At 39.6% G+C, this 18,733-nt stretch overlaps 2 protein-coding genes across 2 annotated transcripts; both read right to left on the bottom strand.

The window, feature by feature from the left end:
- Nucleotides 1-898: 898 nt before the first annotated feature.
- Nucleotides 899-7,134, bottom strand: LOC131724819 (uncharacterized). The gene is made up of 3 exons (XM_059017647.1): nt 6,397-7,134; nt 1,721-2,032; nt 899-1,330 (listed from the first exon to the last, which is right to left on the bottom strand). Exons 1-3 carry the CDS (start codon nt 6,722-6,724, stop codon nt 1,260-1,262), a joined length of 711 nt encoding a protein of 236 aa, XP_058873630.1. The 5' UTR covers nt 6,725-7,134; the 3' UTR covers nt 899-1,259.
- Nucleotides 7,135-11,290: 4,156 nt separating this feature from the next.
- Nucleotides 11,291-17,671, bottom strand: LOC131724818 (RB-associated KRAB zinc finger protein-like). Its single transcript, XM_059017646.1, has 3 exons — nt 17,341-17,671; nt 15,655-15,852; nt 11,291-12,632 (listed from the first exon to the last, which is right to left on the bottom strand). Exons 2-3 carry the CDS (start codon nt 15,812-15,814, stop codon nt 11,980-11,982), a joined length of 813 nt encoding a protein of 270 aa, XP_058873629.1. The 5' UTR covers nt 15,815-15,852; nt 17,341-17,671; the 3' UTR covers nt 11,291-11,979.
- Nucleotides 17,672-18,733: the final 1,062 nt, after the last annotated feature.

Raw genomic sequence — 18,733 nt, 5'->3', positions numbered from 1 at the left:
AGCACTGTATTTCATATACTAATGTGACAACAAAATTTAAATGGTTAACGAGATGATGTATGGTCCAAACAAGATGTAGTAGTTCATATGTCCCATCCATGAATGTAGGTTTTTGATCTGAAATGTACTCCTGGTGTTTAGGTCTCTTCAAGAGTCTCAAACTCTAAATTATCTTGTGTCCTTCAAGACCCAGTCATTTTTTCCCTCATTCAGTACAGGGATAGGGCTTCACTCTCGTGTGAATTTTTTTGGTGTCTTTTAAGGTTTGATAACTGACAGAATCTCTTCAAACATTCACTACATTGATAAGATTTCTCTTTGTGAGTCCGCTGGTGCATTTTCAAGGAACTTAAATATGTGAAACTCTTCTCGCATTGAGTACAGTGATAAGGCTTCTCTCCTGTGTGACTGCACTGGTGTCTTTTAAGATTCTGTAACAGCGTGAAACTCCTCGCACACTCTGTGCAGTGATAAGGTTTCTCTCCTGTGTGAATGCGCTGGTGTGATTGAAGATGTCCTAACTGTGTGAATCTCTTCCCACACACAGAGCAGTGATAAGGTTTCTCTCCTGTGTGAACGCGCTGGTGTCTTTTAAGATTTTGTAACAGCGTGAAACTCCTCCCACACTCAGAGCAGCGATAAGGTTTCTCTCCTGTGTGAACATGCTGGTGTCTTTTAAGGTACTGTAACTGCGTGAAGCTCTTCCCACACTCAGTACAGTGATAAGGTTTCTCTCCTTTGTGATTTCCTTTAGCAGCCAGAGAAAAAACAAAAAAAAAAAAGAGGAGACAAAGGTTATTGTACAGCATTCTTACACATTCACTCTTCTGCAGGGTTCCCCTCATAACCATGACCAACTCCTAGAGTGAACTCTGATGAGAATACAGTCAAACCTGCTTAATATCACTCCTGTTAATACCAGCCTCCTTTTATTATCATCACATTGAGATTTGCCAGGTTGAATATAATGGGTGCCAATAAGGACAAATGCTTGAGAATATCACTTTGATTATTAACCCTCTAAACCCCAGAACGCCCGTCCTGTAGATTACTGGAACGCCCGTGTTTTTGTTCAGGCGCTGCAATAATCATTATCGCATCAACACGCTCAGATCAGTCTTCCGTATACTATTAAGGGATTCACTTATGACCTGGAAGTGGAAATGACGTGTGTTCACATTTGAACTTTTGAAGCTGTCCATGTTTGAAGCACACCAAAACAAAGATGGATGCGCCCGAGATGAGATGGTTTCAGAAATTCATTCTGGTGAAGAAAGCGATCCGAAACCATTCTCGTCTGCCCCAGACATGGATATAGATGAGATACAAGCTTAAAATAAAGAAAAGTGAAATATCGCTGGTATACCAAACTTTTAATAAAACTGTACGATGCACTGTTTATAAGCAATTGAATCATATGCTAGAAACATTTCAGGGAAATTCAATTTCAATAATATTATAAAGCTGTGGGAGCAGCACAACTGCAAACAGTCTACCAGAAACAGGGAAAGGCAAAGATCTAACAGCATTTGAAAGAGGCATGGTAGTGGGTGCACATCTAGCAGGGTCACAGCAGCAAGGATAGTTATGTTGCAACTTGCAAGCCACTGACATAGTGGTTAGGTTAAATTAAGCTGGAATTACCAAAAGAAATCTTCAGCACACTTCTACAGTCTAGTAACTAACAGGCAGCTCAATGTTTCTTGTTTTGTATAATTACCTCTAAATCCCAGTTCACATTCAGGTGGACAATCATCACACAGGCTGGATCCCAGCTGGTTGTTCTCCTCAAGTGTACAGACATTATTTTCAGTAGGAACTTCCTCTGCGATGGGGACACATTCCTGTTCATAGAATTCCTCTTTAATAGTAACACACTCCAGTTGAGGAACCTCTTCATCTTTAAAAGATGTCGGCTCTGTAACCTGCTTTAGACTTGCACACCACTCCTGGTCAAAGGGCTCCTCTTGTGTGTAAACTGCTTCTATTCTTGGCGCTTCAGGTTTAGGTAAAGCACAACTCTCTTTGGGATCTGTGAGAAAGAAAATTGTACAACATTATAAAACTCTTACTTACTAGCCAGGTTCCTCTACAAAGCCAGCCCCTTGTCAGAATTTGCCCTCACTGCAGCAAACCCCACAATAGCTAGGGACAATATGTCTTCTAATAACACAACCAAATGAATTCACACCCAGGAGCTTGACAGTGGAAGTGGACAGCGAGCTACCAGGAAGACAAAGGCCAGCCCTGCAGGTGTCTGCTTGAGCTCACTGGGCTCCTGGCCAATAGAAATGATGACCTCTAGACACTACAGGATGGGGAGCTGGGAATGAGGCTGGATCCAACATTGCTTCTGAAGTATCTGTGGTAGAGGGGTGATCAATGCCTCAAATTGAAGCTGAAATTATTTTTGGAAATTAAAAAAAATAAAGAACATTTCATCCCATTATTTCCATGTTTTATATTTTGTGTTATTAAATACAATATTTATTACAACTCCTATCAACCTGCTGTGTTATTTGCCTTGACTTAGGGATTGTATCAAAGTAAACCTCTCATTTATTTGTATGTGTTAGACTGGAATTTTAAAAGCATTTTCTGTACAACTGACCCTTACACTTTTCATTACAAAAAATATTCTAAAATCTAAATGGATGACGCTTTTTCAGGGTATGCATCTAAAATTCAAATTAAAGTCTCTTTTAAAATACCGTAACAAAACTAAAGATGGTGGGCGATATACCTCAAAAAATATATCATGATATTTTAGATGTTCAGGACGATATCCGATATATATCACAATATATTTAATATTCTGATCAAGGTTGTTTTTTTTTTTGTTGCAATAGTACGTTACAATATATTAGAAATGCTTTTAAAATCTGCTTTTATCGAATACTACAGGCCCACAACGCTGTTAATACTGCACGTTTAAATCATTTCCAAAACATAACATGCTTTCCTTTCCAAGATTTTGATGTATTAAGGCCATGGATTGTACGTATATACACTAGGTACGTTTATTAACATGCAACAGAAACGTTGAGCAAGTCAATAAAATTGCCGGCTTGCATTATGAGTGCAGTGCCTGAAAATTGATTTTTTTTCAAAAATGGATTTGCACGACCAACACATGTGTGATGAGTAATATTTTTGTTGTCATTTTTGGCTTTTTAAAACTGATTTTGGTATTTTATGATATACGATTGTATTTATAAAAGGAAACATGGACTCTTTATAACTTGATAAATATGACTTGCACCTCAAGATGCTAAACCACAAAAAAAAAAGGTGTCAGTAACTGTCATTACAAAAATAAGTAGTAGTAATTATATTTAATTAAATACAGTAATAGTAATTATATTTAAAACTAATTATATTTAATTAAATACAGTAGTAGTAATTATATATATATATATATATACATATATAAACATATATTGCACACACACATGTGTGTGTGTGTAATATATGTTATTATTAGTTTATTTAGCAGACGCCTTTATCCAAGGTGACTTACAGAGACTAGGGTGTGTGAACTATGCATCAGCTGCAGAGTCACTTACAACTACATCTCACCCGAAAGACGGAGCACAAGGAGGTGAAGTGACTTGCTCAGGGTCACACAATGAGTCAGTGGATGAGGTGGGATTTGAACCGGGGACCTCCTGGTTACAAGCCCTTTTCTTTAACCACTGGACCACACAGCCTCCTATGTGTGTGTATAATTATATATACAGCTCTGGAAAAAATTAAGAGACCACTGCAAAATTATCAGTTTCTCTGGTTTTACTATTTATAGGTATGTGTTTGGGTAAAATGAACATTTTTGTTTTATTCTATAAACTACTGACAACATTTCTCCCAAATTCCAAATAAAAATATTGTCATTTAGAGCATTTATTTGCAGAAAATGACAACTGGTCAAAATAACAAAAAAGATGCAGTGTTGTCAGACCTCGAATAATGCAAAGAAAATAAGTTCATATTCATTTTTAAACAACACAATACTAATGTTTTAACTTAGGAAGAGTTCAGAAATCAATATTTGGTGGAATAACCCTGATTTTCAAGCACAGCTTTCATGCGTCTTGGCATGCTCTCCACCAGTCTTTCACATTGATGTTGGGTGACTTTATGCCACTCCTGGCGCAAAAATTCAAGCAGCTCGGCTTTGTTTGATGGCTTGTGACCATCCATCATCCTCTTGATCACATTCCAGAGGTTTTCACCTTGATCTGGTGGTCCTCCATCCACACCTTGATTGACCTGGCTGTGTGGCATGGAGCATTGTCCTGCTGGAAAAACCAATCCTCAGAGTTGGGGAACATTATCAGAGCAGAAGGAAGCAAGTTTTCTTCCAGGACAACCTTATACTTGGCTTGATTCATGCGTCCTTCACAAAGACAAATCTGCCCGATTCCAGCATTGCTGAAGCACCCCCAGATGAGTCCAATTTTCAGCTTTGCCCAACACCTGGTCGTCTAATGGTTAGACGGAGACCTGGAGAGGCCTACAAGCCACAGTGTCTCGCACCCACTGTGAAATGTGGTGGAGGATCGGTGATGATCTGGGGGTGCTTCAGCAAGGCTGGAATCGGGCAGATTTGTCTTTGTGAAGGACGCATGAATCAAGCCAAGTACAAGGTTGTCCTGGAAGAAAACTTGCTTCCTTCTGCTCTGACAATGTTCCCCAACTCTGAGGATTGTTTTTTTCCAGCAGGACAATGCTCCATGCCACACAGCCAGGTCAATCAAGGTGTGGATGGAGGACCACCAGATCAAGACCCTGTCATGGCCAGCCCAATCTCCAGACCTGAACCCCATTGAAAACCTCTGGAATGTGATCAAGAGGAAGATGGATGGTCACAAGCCATCAAACAAAGCCGAGATGCTTGAATTTTTGCGCCAGGAGTGGCATAAAGTCACCCAACATCAATGTGAAAGACTGGTGGAGAGCATGCCAAGACGCATGAAAGCTGTGATTGAAAATCAGGGTTATTCCACCAAATATTGATTTCTGAACACTTCCTAAGTTAAAACATTAGTATTGTGTTTAAAAATGAATATGAACTTATTTTCTTTGCATTATTCGAGGTCTGACAACACTGCATCTTTTTTGTTATTTTGACCAGTTGTCATTTTCTGCAAATAAATGCTCTAAATGACAATATTTTTATTTGGAATTTGGGAGAAATGTTGTCAGTAGTTTATAGAATAAAACAAAAATGTTCATTTTACCCAAACACATACCTATAAATAGTAAAACCAGAGAAACTGATAATTTTGCAGTGGTCTCTTAATTTTTTCCAGAGCTGTATATATAATTATACACACACATAGGAGGCTGTGTGGTCCAGTGGTTAAAGAAAAGGGCTTGTAACCAGGAGGTCCCCGGTTCAAATCCTACCTCAGCCACTGACTCATTGCGTGACCCTGAGCAAGTCACTTAACCTCCTTGTGCTCCGTCTTTCGGGTGAGATGTAATTGTAAGTGATTCTGCATCTGATGCATAGTTCACACACCCTAGTCTCTGTAAGTCGCCTTGGATAAAGGCGTCTGCTAAATAAACAAATAATAACATATATTACACACACACACATGTGTGTGTGCAATATATATAATATATATATATATATATATATATATATATATATATATATATATTACACACACACACACACAATTGCAACTCGCTTAACACAACTGTTTTAATACACAGCTATTTCTTGCCTGCTGTTGTGAAACTGCTCACTCCAAACACACTGTTCAATAACTCCTAACATATCTTACGGGGCGCCACGAGACAGCGCGCTGCTTATTGAACCCAGGGCTGTATAGAACCGACTCCTGACAAAGAGACTGTATTATTGAATCACTGATCTTGAATCTGTGTTTTTGTAACTTTATTATTGTGCATGTTTGTATTTTGTCAGCAAGCACGTTATCCAACTGACAGTTAGAAGGGGACTCTATATCGTTTAGTTAGCGCTCCCAGAAGGAGTTAGGTTTTGTTTGTTGGATTTTAAGTATCAAACTTAAGACACAAAGTGCAGTGTTTGACAAATACACATACAGGTATTGCTGTGTTTAAAAATACTAGAGTATTGTTGCGGTGGGTTGTGTCCATCGGCATCAGGAACCCAAAAAGACAAGACAAAGTCGCCCAGACTTAAAAATCAACCATTTATCTAAAAATATATTTGTAGGCAAACAGTTTAATTAAACATGAAAACCCAATTTGCTGCTGTAGATTGATATCAAAGGTCACAAATCATTAACCCTAACACTCTGCAATATGGTTTGTTAAAGTCTCAATGGGACTATAGGTTTGTTAAATTTACTAAACTGTTTACTTGGAATGACCAAGCTATACCATCAAAAAGATCAATCTTACCTTGAAATAACCCCTGGTTCTCGTTCCTCTGAAAGTCTTGTTCATTGCAGTCGGGGTTCATGTTTCTGAGAGGTTGTTTAATGTCTGCATCTGCAGCGTTCATGCATTCCCGCACTGCTTTCAACTCGCTCTCTGATATTTCCAATCTCAGCTTCAGACTTTCATTCTCTTTCTCCTTTCCAGCCATTTCCATTCGGAATTCAGTGAATCTGCCGCCGACAACTTTTGTGATTTGGCACAAGACGGTGTCTACAGCCGCTTTCACTGCGTGCTCGATGGTAGAGGCGAGCTCGTCTTGAAAGAACGACACGGAGACACTGACGTCCATCTTCACTGGTTTCAGTTTGACACTCGTGTAGCAGAATTTTTTTTTTACTTGATAATTAACATTTATATAAAACCAGCACTTCTTTTTGCGTGATAACGAAAGAAAACAAACAGCAGACTCGTTTTACTTTTGCAAGGAGTAACGTTCACGCTCCAGTCTGTCTGAATTCTTAAATAAAACAGAAAATGGTCTGAGTTTCACAAGTCAGTGCAGGTAATAAACGAACAAAAATATAGAAATCATTAACCCAACGTAATACTTTAAACAGAAGGTGATTAAATGTTGTAAAATCAGAAGTCGCCGTACTCGTCTCTCCTCTCTCTCCCCAGCATAAACAAAGCAAGCGTTTCAATTTCCTGTAACGAAGTGATAGCGTCACTTCTAGTGGGCGTTCCCGATTGGAATCGTCACGTATTATTGGCTGCAGGAACACTCTAAACCCAAACCTTGCGAGCCTGATTGGCTGGCCTCACTGTCGAATAAGGGCGGGATCGCGATGGGAAGAGGAGGTCATGAATCTGGATGCTGGGATAGCCATGTTGGCTGCTACTGTGTTGTGGATCCGAAATGGCGCCAGTTTCGTCTCTCTGGTTTGTGCTGCGCCTGCTCAATGAGCTTTGCATTCCAGTGCCCCTGAATGCCCCTTTATCTAATCTCCATTTGTGACCCCTGGTCCTTGTTTCTTTTATCAGGTCAAAAAAGACCCCTGGGTCGACATTGTCTATACCTTTTAGGATTTTGAATGCTTGAATCAGATCACCGCGTAGTCTTCTTTGTTCAAGGCTGAATAGATTCAATTCTTTTAGCCTGTCTGTATATGACATGCCTTTATACCTGCCCACATTATACCTGCCATTATACCCTCCCGCACAGTGGAGTGTAGCCTCCTTCAGCTCCCTCACTGTGGAGGGCCTGGCGCTGCCACTGTCTACAGGAACGCACTTTGATGCTGTTGTAAAACCATAGCTGCAGTGTAGATAGGGTGTTGAAACTAGGGCTACCAGACGTCCCGGGGAAACTGGGATTGGCCCAGTTGTCAGTTTAAATATTTTGTCCCAGCCAGAAACAGTGAACGTGTTAACCGTCCCGGTTTTGCTATTGTATTCACATACGTTGTTGCTTGAAGTACAAAACTGTAGCATTGTGCTCAGCAAGATAACAGCAAATTTTATTAGGTTGTGTTAACAGCATTCAAAAATAAAATAGTCAAGCTTTTGGATTATAGTTTAAATCATTAATATTCTGTTTAACTTCTCGGACCATGTCTAGTTTATTTTTATTTTATGTTGGTAGTGCCACCAGCCTTCAGTCCCACTTGTGCTTTTATAAAACTGATTCTCTCTCTCTCTCTCTCTCTCTCTCTCTCTCTCTCATGCTTAAATGGTAATAGCTGGTCTAATGTTTTTAAAGTGGCTTTTTCTATGTAATGTATGTTTTGGTCTGATGACAGTAGCATAGAAAGCAATGCATTGTTATGATCTGCAGTATTTTACTTTTGGTTAATTGTGATTGTTATTTGTTATTATATAGCATTATTTTAACTGCTTCAGAGTTGCTATTTGAAGAAAACAATGTCCTTTTTTCACTCTGGAAATCCGGTAACACTAGTTATTATTTATTTCTTAGCAGACGCCCTTATCCAGGGCGACTTACAATTGTTACAAGATATCACATTATACATTATTCAGATATCACATTATTTTTACATACAATTCCCCATTTATACAGTTGGGTTTTTACTGGAGCAATCTAGGTAAAGTACCTTGCTCAAGGGTACAGCAGCAGTGTCCTCCACCTGGGATTGAACCCACGACCCTCCGGTCAAGAGTCCAGAGCCCTGACCACTACTCCACACTGCTGCCCTGAAATTCAAACGTAATTTTAGATTTCAACAAACAAAATCCAAAATAGATTATTTAGTTTAGTTTTTACTTGACTTAAACAACCATATCTGCAATCAAAATGCCCACATATTGTGTTAAGGCTTGTGTTCAGAAATAGCGACCAAGACACAGTAGCTGCAGCTAAGTGCCTTGGCACCGTTTTAATTGTGCACTTTTCTCTCTCTCTCTCAACATTCATTCCTTTGTTCTTTTATAGGGTGTGACCAGTGGTAATTGGCAACCAATCATTCCACACCTTTCAATAAAACAATCGCACCATACCAATTTAACAATTACATTCACCTGTGGCTGTGCATAGGCAACCACAAAACACACATTTCATAGTGTGCAGGACCTCTGCCACACTATATATCAAAACAATTAAGGGGCTCCCAAGTGGCACATCCAGTAAAGGCGCTCCCTGTGGAGTGTAGGATGCGCCCTATAGCCTGGAGATCGCTGGTTCGAATCCAGGCTATGTCACTGCTGACCGTGACAGGGGGTTCCTAGAGGGCGGCGCACAATTGGCCGAGTAGGGAGGACTTAGGTCGACAGGGGAATCCACGGTTCACCGTGGCCGATAGGGCGCCTGCGGTTCTGCAGTGGAGCCATCAGATCTGTGTTGTCCTCCGGCACAATAGGTCTGGTGGCTGTGGATCCGCAGTGTGAAAAACGACAGATTAGCAGGAGCATGTTTCGGAGGACGCGTGTTCCAGCCTCCGTTTCCCCGAGTCGCCAGGGGGTTGCAGCGGTGAACCGGGATACAAATAACAATCGGGCATTCCAAATTGGGGCGAAAACCAGGGTGACGACTAATAAAAAATCAAAATATATTCTTGTGCTGCAATCATTTTTATAATATATTCTTAAGGTTAAAAAGTTCCAATTGCAATGTTTGACAATAATTAATATAGGCTACATATCTAAGATTGGTGAGTATATGGTTGTGCTTTCTTGTTTTTGTCAGCACTCGTGCAGCACTATTTTGTACATACTGCAGCCTTTGAATTGATTTCTTAGAAACTCCAGCAAGCAAAGAATTCCAATAGTCCAATCTAGATGAGATGAAGGCATGTATTAGCTTCTCTGCATCAGGCAATGATAAGGATGATCTCGCTAGAAAACGTTCCAGTTTCACACACACAGCATACAATATTGTTGTCCCAATGACAGGTTAGTTTCATAAAGCAATGTTAGTTTGTCTAAACAGTTTATTTAGGGACCTATGTTACTACACCAGGTACCTTCCTCTCAGCTATAACCCTGTGAAGAAAGGAAAGCTTCAACACCAGTTCATTCTATTTATTTATACAGACATTTAACACATTGAGACCTAGATCTCATTTATAAGAGGGTCCTGTCAACAAACATACACAATAAACAACACAATATCATGTGTGGGACTGACTTCATCATTTTAGGAGTCAAAGCAAAGGACATTCACCCAAACATGTACGGATCCTTAAATCAGGATCAAAACATTTACATGAGGCCCTGAACAACTTACAGAGATCATTTACGAGAGACTATCAAATTTACCACTTATATCATGGTTAAAAGAGATGAAAATTTTGGAAGCCGATAGGCAGAAGACATTTTACCCAAACATGTGCCAACCCTTGGAACGACCAGGCTGGCAGAATCACAGGAAGGCAGATTATAGTTGGTATCATGCCTATTAACCAGAGCAGTTAAATAACCAGGCACCTGTCCTTTAGAAAGTAATCACAAAACAGTACCAATGACATAGCCTTCGGTCTGCAAGTGAAAACCAGCTTAATTTTACATACATGTTGCAATGATGTGTCAAGGTGGGACATTCTAATAGAAATCTGCAGCATGCATTGTAAAATACATCTAGTTTACGTAAACTCTGAGTAGATGTACACTAGTAAATGTAATCACCATGATCAAGGACAGGGAGAATAGTAGTAGTCACCAATTTTGATCTGCTAGACTGAGAAAAGATCTTCCCATTTCTAAAAAGGAAGTCTAATTTAGGTCTTACCTTTTGAAATCAGTTTGTCAATATGATGATTAGATGTCAGATGCTCATTAATCCATATGTCTAAGTAACAACAGTCCAAGATGGATTTGTATACTGCTTTCTATTAGAACAGAATAACATAGCTTGCGTCTTAGATACATTAAGTAACAATCTATCATGAGATTTTTTTTCTGTACGAAGTCAAATGCAGTCTGCAGATCCCTTTTGACCTCCAGTATGGAGTGTCCTGCCGAATATAGACTAGAATCATCAGCATAGAAATGCATGTTAGTGTTAGTATCATCCAAGTTTGTTTCTAGATCATTAGACATAGAGAGTATAAAGGACTGAGCCAAGGACAGAACCCTGAGGTACCACCATAATCAGAGGTTCAGAATTGGAAGTAATACCATCAGCTTTAATAACTTGTGTCCGATCTATTAAACAGTTCTTAAACCAATCCACTGCTCTATTACTTAATCCCAGTTGGAGTAGTTTTTTTTACACACTATGTTTCGGCAGAAATCCAGATTGGATTTCTGTTAAGATATTATTCTGCTAAAAAAAAAAAACTTTATTTACAAGGTTTACCTAGAACTTCGTTATTTTTAGGTAACGGTATTAGGTAAATACTGACTTGATAAAGGCAACTGGTAGTTTCTGGTGGTTTACGCATATGTACCATTAAATAATTGCACACAATTTAATTTTTTTGTTTGTTGCAACTTTTAAAAAGCTGGTATAAGGATATCAACACCATAAATAAAACCTACTGTAGGATGTTTAATATTATTTACTCAAGGAAAGGAGGAATTACAAAGAGTACTCTGTCCAGGAGAGCAAGCATTTGGGAGTGATGTATTTGTGCTTTATCTGTATTTAGTAGAGCTGAATAAGCTGGTGGCATTGCTTTAGTGAAATCATTTTGTAATGAATGAAGAGGGGCTAGTTGATCACAAACTGTGTGGTGTTGCAAAGTCAATTCCTGCGTCTCTCATCTGTCAGTGGATACCCACCACCCCTTTTTACAGGCTGTAACAAGGGTCTGAATTTAAGCACCAGCATATTCAGATACCATCTCAGTATGCTTTGTTCAAAACATGAAGATCTCTTGCTGAGACCTTCATGTTTTAAACAAAGCATACTGAGACGGTATGCTTTGTTCTTTGTCTTCAATTTCCACTTCTCAAAAACTAGTTTATATAATTTCTGTACATTATATTATGGTCTCAATAAGCTACTAACAAACAAACGAGCAAGATGGGCTGAATGGCCTCCTCTTGTTTGTAAACTTTCTTATGTCTCATTAAACAGTATTTCTACATCCTGAATGAAATGAAATCAGGTATCTCCTGGTGGTTTTTAAGGCGTGCCTTTGCCCATATTCAGCACAGTAGGTAGTGTTTCACTACTGTGTGAATTAGCTGGTGTGATTTAAGTCTGTCTAATCGAGTGAAGCTTTTCCCACATTCATTACACTGGTGTGGCTTCTCTCCTGTGTGAATTCGCTGGTGTTGTTGAAGGGTTACTAATTGAGAGAACCTCTTCCCACATTCATTACACTGGTGTGGTTTCTCTCCTGTGTGAACTCGCTGGTGTTGTTTAAGGTTTCCTAACTGAGTGAAGCTCTTTCCACATTCAATGCAGTGGTGAGGTTTCTCTCCTGTGTGAGTTCGCTGGTGTACTTTAAGTTTTCCTAATCCACTGAAGCTCTTCTCACATTCGTTACAGTGGTGTGATTTCTCTGCTGGGTGAGTTTGCTGGTGTCTTTTTTTTAACCTTGCTGTCACACAGGGTGGTTGCTGTTGTGATGAAGGATGTGTTTGGATAGCCTCCAGCTGGGAGATGCGTCGTTTCCTCTGAATGGAACCCAGCTCAGCCCCATCCTCTCCATTACTATACAAGTCATGAGATGTCTCTCCTTCATTTAATAAAGCCTCAAGCTTGACTGCTTCTGGTTTAACAGGGACAGGTTCAAGTACAGGACTCTCCTCTTTAATGGGGACAGGTTCCAGTTCAGAAAGCTCCATATCTGTACCTGAAAAAAAAAAAAAAAAAAAATTTCACATGTGATACTGTGGCAATGTGCCCCGCCCCTGTGTGCATTTCTGTGTTATATGTTGCGTGTGGTGTGTTAATGTTGGTGTGTAGATGTGGCTGCACGCGATATAAATGGATGTGTGCAGCACAAGTGTTTAAAATGTATAATTGTATTTAAGCACGGGGATTGCACTTCACTTCACATGCATTTAAAGTATTTAATAATATGTGAGCACGGGGTTGCACAGATTTAGTTGACGTGCTGGGATTCAAGTGAATAATTAATTGGTAATTGAATCCCGGCACAACAGTATATATAGATGCACGTTTCACTCACTCGGGTTTGTGTGTAGGTGAGTGGAGAACGGGTGTGGAGAGAAAGGAAAGTAAAGTAAGAAATAATTGCTATTGCGTGCTGGTAGGACCAGCACGATACTTGTTCGTTTATTTTTGCTCACCGTGTTTGTGTGTCTGTCTGTCCATCGTTTGTTAAGTGTGAGTCGGTTTTGTTTGTCTATTTATTTTGGCGCAAGTGCCGTGTCCTGTCTTCTGTTTCGTTCAACCTTTTTATTTTCTGTGTGTTAATAAAACACTGAGCGCCGCAGCGTCTCAGATTCACTGCAACTACTGTCTGTCTGTGTACTCCTTTCTGGTCTGACATAACCACTAAAGCCAGCTTTTCACAGATACCAATTGTGGTACACCATATAAACATTAGTGCTGACCACAAAGAAAATGTTTTTTTTCTGTTTTTTGTTGCATTCTAACCTGGTGTGCTCACTGTAACCTGCTCAAGAAAGAATCCAAAAGATCAGTTCAGACATGTACCTATATCATATAGTTATTAAATCCAGGGCAGCAGTGTGGAGTAGTGGTTAGGGCTCTGGACTCTTGACCGGAGGGTTGTGGGTTCAATCCCCGATGGGGGATACTGCTGCTGTACCCTTGAGCAAGGTACTTTACCTAGATTACTCCAGTAAAAACCCAACTGTATAAATGGGTAATTGTATGTAAAAAAATCTTGTAACAATTGCAAGTCGCCCTGGATAAGGGCATCAGCTAAGAAATAAATAATAATAAAATATTAATAATCATCATCAGTCTCAGAGCTTTGGTGGGCCCCTGGCTGTACCTTTTACAATATACATAAGAATATAAGAAAGTTTACAAACAAATGAATGATAGAAAATGAATTTCATTGCCCCTGGTCTGCTTCATCTCAATATCAGGAGATGTGTGCTGATAGTGAAATACACACCATGTGACTCCATGTTCAAGTAACAGAAAGTCAAGCTGTTTTTTCACACAGCACAGTTTGCACTAAAATAATTAGACCTTTTTTTAGTATCCTGGTGTACTGTGTAATGTATCATATTCCCACCACCAGTACAAATCCTTGCTAAAAAAGCCATTTGTTATTTAGCGGATTTACTATTTAGAGAGAATACGGATTCATACTGTTAAATAAATCCTGCAATTCTAAGACAATAAATAAATTAAACTTACTTTAAACATTATATAAAACATTATTTGAATGTATGTGATTTTGGGTCTGGTATGATTCTGCAAGGTCCAGTAAGGTTTCACAGTAAACTAGGAGTGAATTACTACAGGCCACACTTAGAGCACAACAGGAATTCTGTCAGATCAGAATAAGTTTCTGTTAACCTATACTTGTGGAAGTTTCCCAGTCCTGTGTTTCTAAACATTACAGCCCCAGTTCCTCATAAGTTTACTTTTCAGCACTGCATTTAAAGTTTCCATCTCCAATTTCAAATGCTATTGTTTATAGCTGCACGTGACTGTTATTGAATGCTCGTTTATGTAAAAGTAAATTGATGATCAATTGCCTAATTAATGAAAATTAAATTCAGTTACAGAAATAAAAGCACCTGTTCAAAGATATGGATTTGAGTCAGGACTCTGGCAGAGTCTGCATGACCTACACCAGACGAGAGAGAGAGAGAGCCAGGGCACTGCCACAGGACACAAGACTCAGCACAGTCAGGACAGCACAGGACACAAGACTCAGCACAGTCAGGACAGCACAGGACACAAGACTCAGCACAGCCAGGACAGCACAGGACACAAGACTCAGCACAGCCAGGACAGCACAGGACACAAGACTCAGCACAGTCAGAACAGCCCAGGACACGAGACTCAGCACAGTCAGGACAGCACAGGACACGAGACTCAGCACAGTCAGGACAGCACAGGACACAAGACTCAGCACAGCCAGGACAGCATAGGACACGAGACTCAGCACAGCCAGGACAGCATAGGACACGAGACTCAGCACAGTCAGGACAGCACAGGACACAAGACTCAGCACAGCTAAAAATTGCCCATTATATCATTGTGAAGAAGAACCATGCAGATCTGCCTGTGATTGTTTGTTTATGACATTTTCACAGCAACTAGAAAGGTACAGTCCAAAACTAAATGCCTAATATCAGTTGCTGTACAATATTGAGCTGATGTGTGCGGTCTTAACACGGGTATCTACCTGGAGAAATTATTTTAAGAAATATTTAGATAAATGTTTTATGTAACTTTGTGTCTAATAATTCAGTCAGTTGTACCCTGAAGACCTATTCAAATAATAGACATTTAACATAATGAAAAACTTGTCTGTACATTTTTTAAGCAAGAAAACATGTTTCAGGATATTGACGTGTACTTTTGATCCTGCAAACCTTAAAACCTGTTAGTCTGATCATAAAAACAATCCAGTTTCATGTGTTCAATAGTTCCAGTTTGAACAATTTTAGAGAAAGAAATGCTGTTTCCATGTAAACTGGGTCATCAATAGCACTGTCATATAGTAACGGTGTTTCAAGCAGGTTTCAGAGAAGGGAGAACTAAAATTAGTGTTGGGGATTGTACACAGCTTTCTTCTGAAGTCCAGTGAAGAATCCAAACAGAAACGAATGACTCCCTAACACAGTGTATTCCACAGGCTTTCTTCCCCTCTTTCATTAAAGCCCCCCTCTATAGATCTGCATTCCAGTTTCACTCACCTCTCTCAGTGAAGCTAGAAGGTGGCGTTTCCTCCTGCAGGATCCGCTCATTGGCCTGGTCACACCCCAGCTCAGTCACTTCCTCCTTGATCTCAACAGTCCTGTCTGCAGAAACAACCCATCGAACAGGAAGCTCTGGACTGATGTGAGCTGCTTCCATCTCAGAAACTTCCCTTGAGTGAGGCTGATCCGTTCTCACTGAAGAAAAGGAGACAAGACTTTTAGTTTGTTGTGGCAGGGCAAAAGTGTGGGGAATGTAAGGCAGGGACAGAATTAACCCCATCCCTGCCAACCTTACTTTCCCACAATCTGTCATTTCAGATTGCATATAAATTGCTTTCATTTGAATTTGCACACAAATCACAACTTTAGTAAACTATATCATGTATTAATCCAATAGTATTTAAAATCACACATCAAGCCTTATTTGGAATGTTCTTGATATCTACTGCACCTTTGTAATATGAATTCCTCTGTGTCCTGCAACAGACTGAAGCAACTTGCAAAAGACTTGCATGTGGGGCTACTCCACCCCTAAACAGAGGCTGTGTGATCCAGTGGTTAAAGAAAAGGGCTTGTAACCAGGAGGTCCCCGGTTCAAATCCCACCTCAACCACTGACTCACTGTGTGTGACCCTGAGCAAATCACTTAACCTCCTTGTGCTCCGTCTTTCAGGTGAGGCGTAGTTGTAAGTGACTCTGCAGCTGATGCATAGTTCACACCCCCTAGTCTCTGTAAGTCGCCTTGGATAAAGGTGTCTGCTAAATAAACAAATAATAATAAACATGGGCAGCAGTGTGGAGTAGTGGTTAGGGCTCTTGACTCTTGACCGGAGGGTTGTGGGTTCAATCCCCAGTGGGGGACACTGCTGTTGTACCCTGAGCAAGGTACTTTACCTAGATTGCTCCAGTAAAAACCCAACTGTATAAATGGGTAATTGTATGTAAAAATAATGTGATATCTGTATAATGTGAAATAATGTATAATGTGATATCTTGTAACAATTGTAAGTCGCCCTGGATAAGGGCGTCTGCTAAGAAATAAATAATAATAATAATAATAATAACATGGGGACTCTTCTATTATGTAACGTTAGATAAACCTTTAATATCAGACAAATATCTACATGCATGATAAGTTATTATGGAACATATCAACAGGGTTGAATAGCCCCAGCTAACCCTACAGTTAACCTATATTAATACAGTAACTAATTTTACTTCCTAAAGTCAAATGAAACCTGCTGAATAATGATACCTTAACATATTAAATTACATACAGCTTTGTAGATTTCTATATATTTAACGAAAATAAACTGAGAAATCTAAAAATGTGTAAATCCAACATGAAATATTGTACTACTATGGCTTCCGGCAGACTTTCGCGATATAATTTTGTAGTTTATTTGATTACATGACGTTAAATAACATATCTAAATTATGTTCTTATAGTAATCTCAATCCTAAAATTCTAGGTGATGCGACACTGTTGGCCATACCTGTAGCTAAAAAAAAATTGGAAAAAATCTACTTGGGATTGTTTTTGTTGAAATGTAAAAATACGTTTGAACACCCTGCCTGCACTGCATACATCTGGAACAACCGCATCAAAAAATACGACTGTAATTAAAATGAAAGCTTCATTCCGTTTTCAAATTGATATGTAATGCAGTGTAGTTTATTTACCTCTTCTCTGTCTCTCTCTGAAGTAGATGTACGTTTTTTTTGTCCCCTCGTTCTTTTGTCTATCTCAAGACTTCTGCTTCATCTCTAAACCGCCACTTTAACTAAAAACCATTCAGATTTTAAAAAAAGAAACATCCGTTAATAAATCAAGCATAATACAATGACTCGCAGCACGACCAACAACTTTTGAATACAAAACTCATCGAGTACGAGCGCCACAAAGCAGGGAGACGAAAGTAAAACACAACGCCAGTAGGAGCCAACATGGCGAACTCTGGTATCCAGTTTCATAACCGCTTCTTCTCAACGCGATCCCGCCCTTTCTCTCGACACGGAGGTCAGCCAATCAGCCTCGCAAACTGGGTGTAGAGAGTTTCTCCAGCCAATAATACGTGGCGGTTCAAACCAGGCACGCCCACTGATAGTGACGCTCCATTTCATTACAGAAAATAGAACATCTTATTTTGAAGACAGAAGGGACAGAAAAACGAATGGAGAAAGAGAAATGTATATTACTATTTAAAAAAAAAAAAAACATAGGGAAATGGGAGAAGATATAAGGGAAAAAACACTATATATAAAAGGCAGAGGGCGCTTATCGTCTCCATTTAGATGGCATGCGCCAACAACCACTGAAAATAAGTTTGCTTTGTTTTTCTGGGATTTTACAGCATTTTATGAACTGCTGTGAAACTAGTTTGGGCAACAACTGTTTCCTAGTGATTTATAAGACATTGTGTTCGTTTATTACTTGCACTGAGTTCTGAAACAAAGAGCCTCTTTTCTGTTTCATTTAAGATCTCTGACAGACTGGAGTGGGTCAGCTGTACACACAGAGATGTTTAACTTGTCCAAGGCCGTAGCCAGCCATGAGGCAACGAGGCACGTGCCTCGGTTAAAATCATACTAATAACTATTTAATTTAGGGACTTTTACACGTCGCTTTGCTGCAAATAAAAATGCATTTAATCCCTTTTTGCATTTGAAGTAAGTGGGATACTTGATGGTTTATTTCAGACAGTGTGTGATTGACACTGGTAGTTGTGGGGTTGTGTCGAGTTCATAGGGCTGCGGCTTGCAAGGAGTCTCGCAACTGGCCAATCACATTAATAGAAGCCAAATGCATATTCATGAGTATAAATCAGAACACAGCCAAACAGCCAATCAAATCGACTGGTCAAGCGAAAAGCTCGAGCTCTAAGCCTCGTTGGTTATGATGTGCTCGCGCAGCTTAACTCTCCGTTTTTTCAGCCCTCTTAAGCTAATGGTATTGCTGAATGTGATTTTATAATTGATATCACACAAAACGTTATGTATGCAAGCTCTCTTGTCTTCTCTCGGTGTGTGATTACGCTGTGACTTGCGCAGCGTAATCCACGTTGAACTCTTGAAG

Source organism: Acipenser ruthenus, chromosome 57 (genome assembly GCF_902713425.1).
Source record: "Acipenser ruthenus chromosome 57, fAciRut3.2 maternal haplotype, whole genome shotgun sequence".
Classification (NCBI taxonomy): Eukaryota; Metazoa; Chordata; class Actinopteri; order Acipenseriformes; family Acipenseridae; genus Acipenser; species Acipenser ruthenus.
The sequence above is the reverse complement of the archived record's forward strand: the minus strand, read 5'-3'. Positions and strand labels throughout refer to the sequence as shown.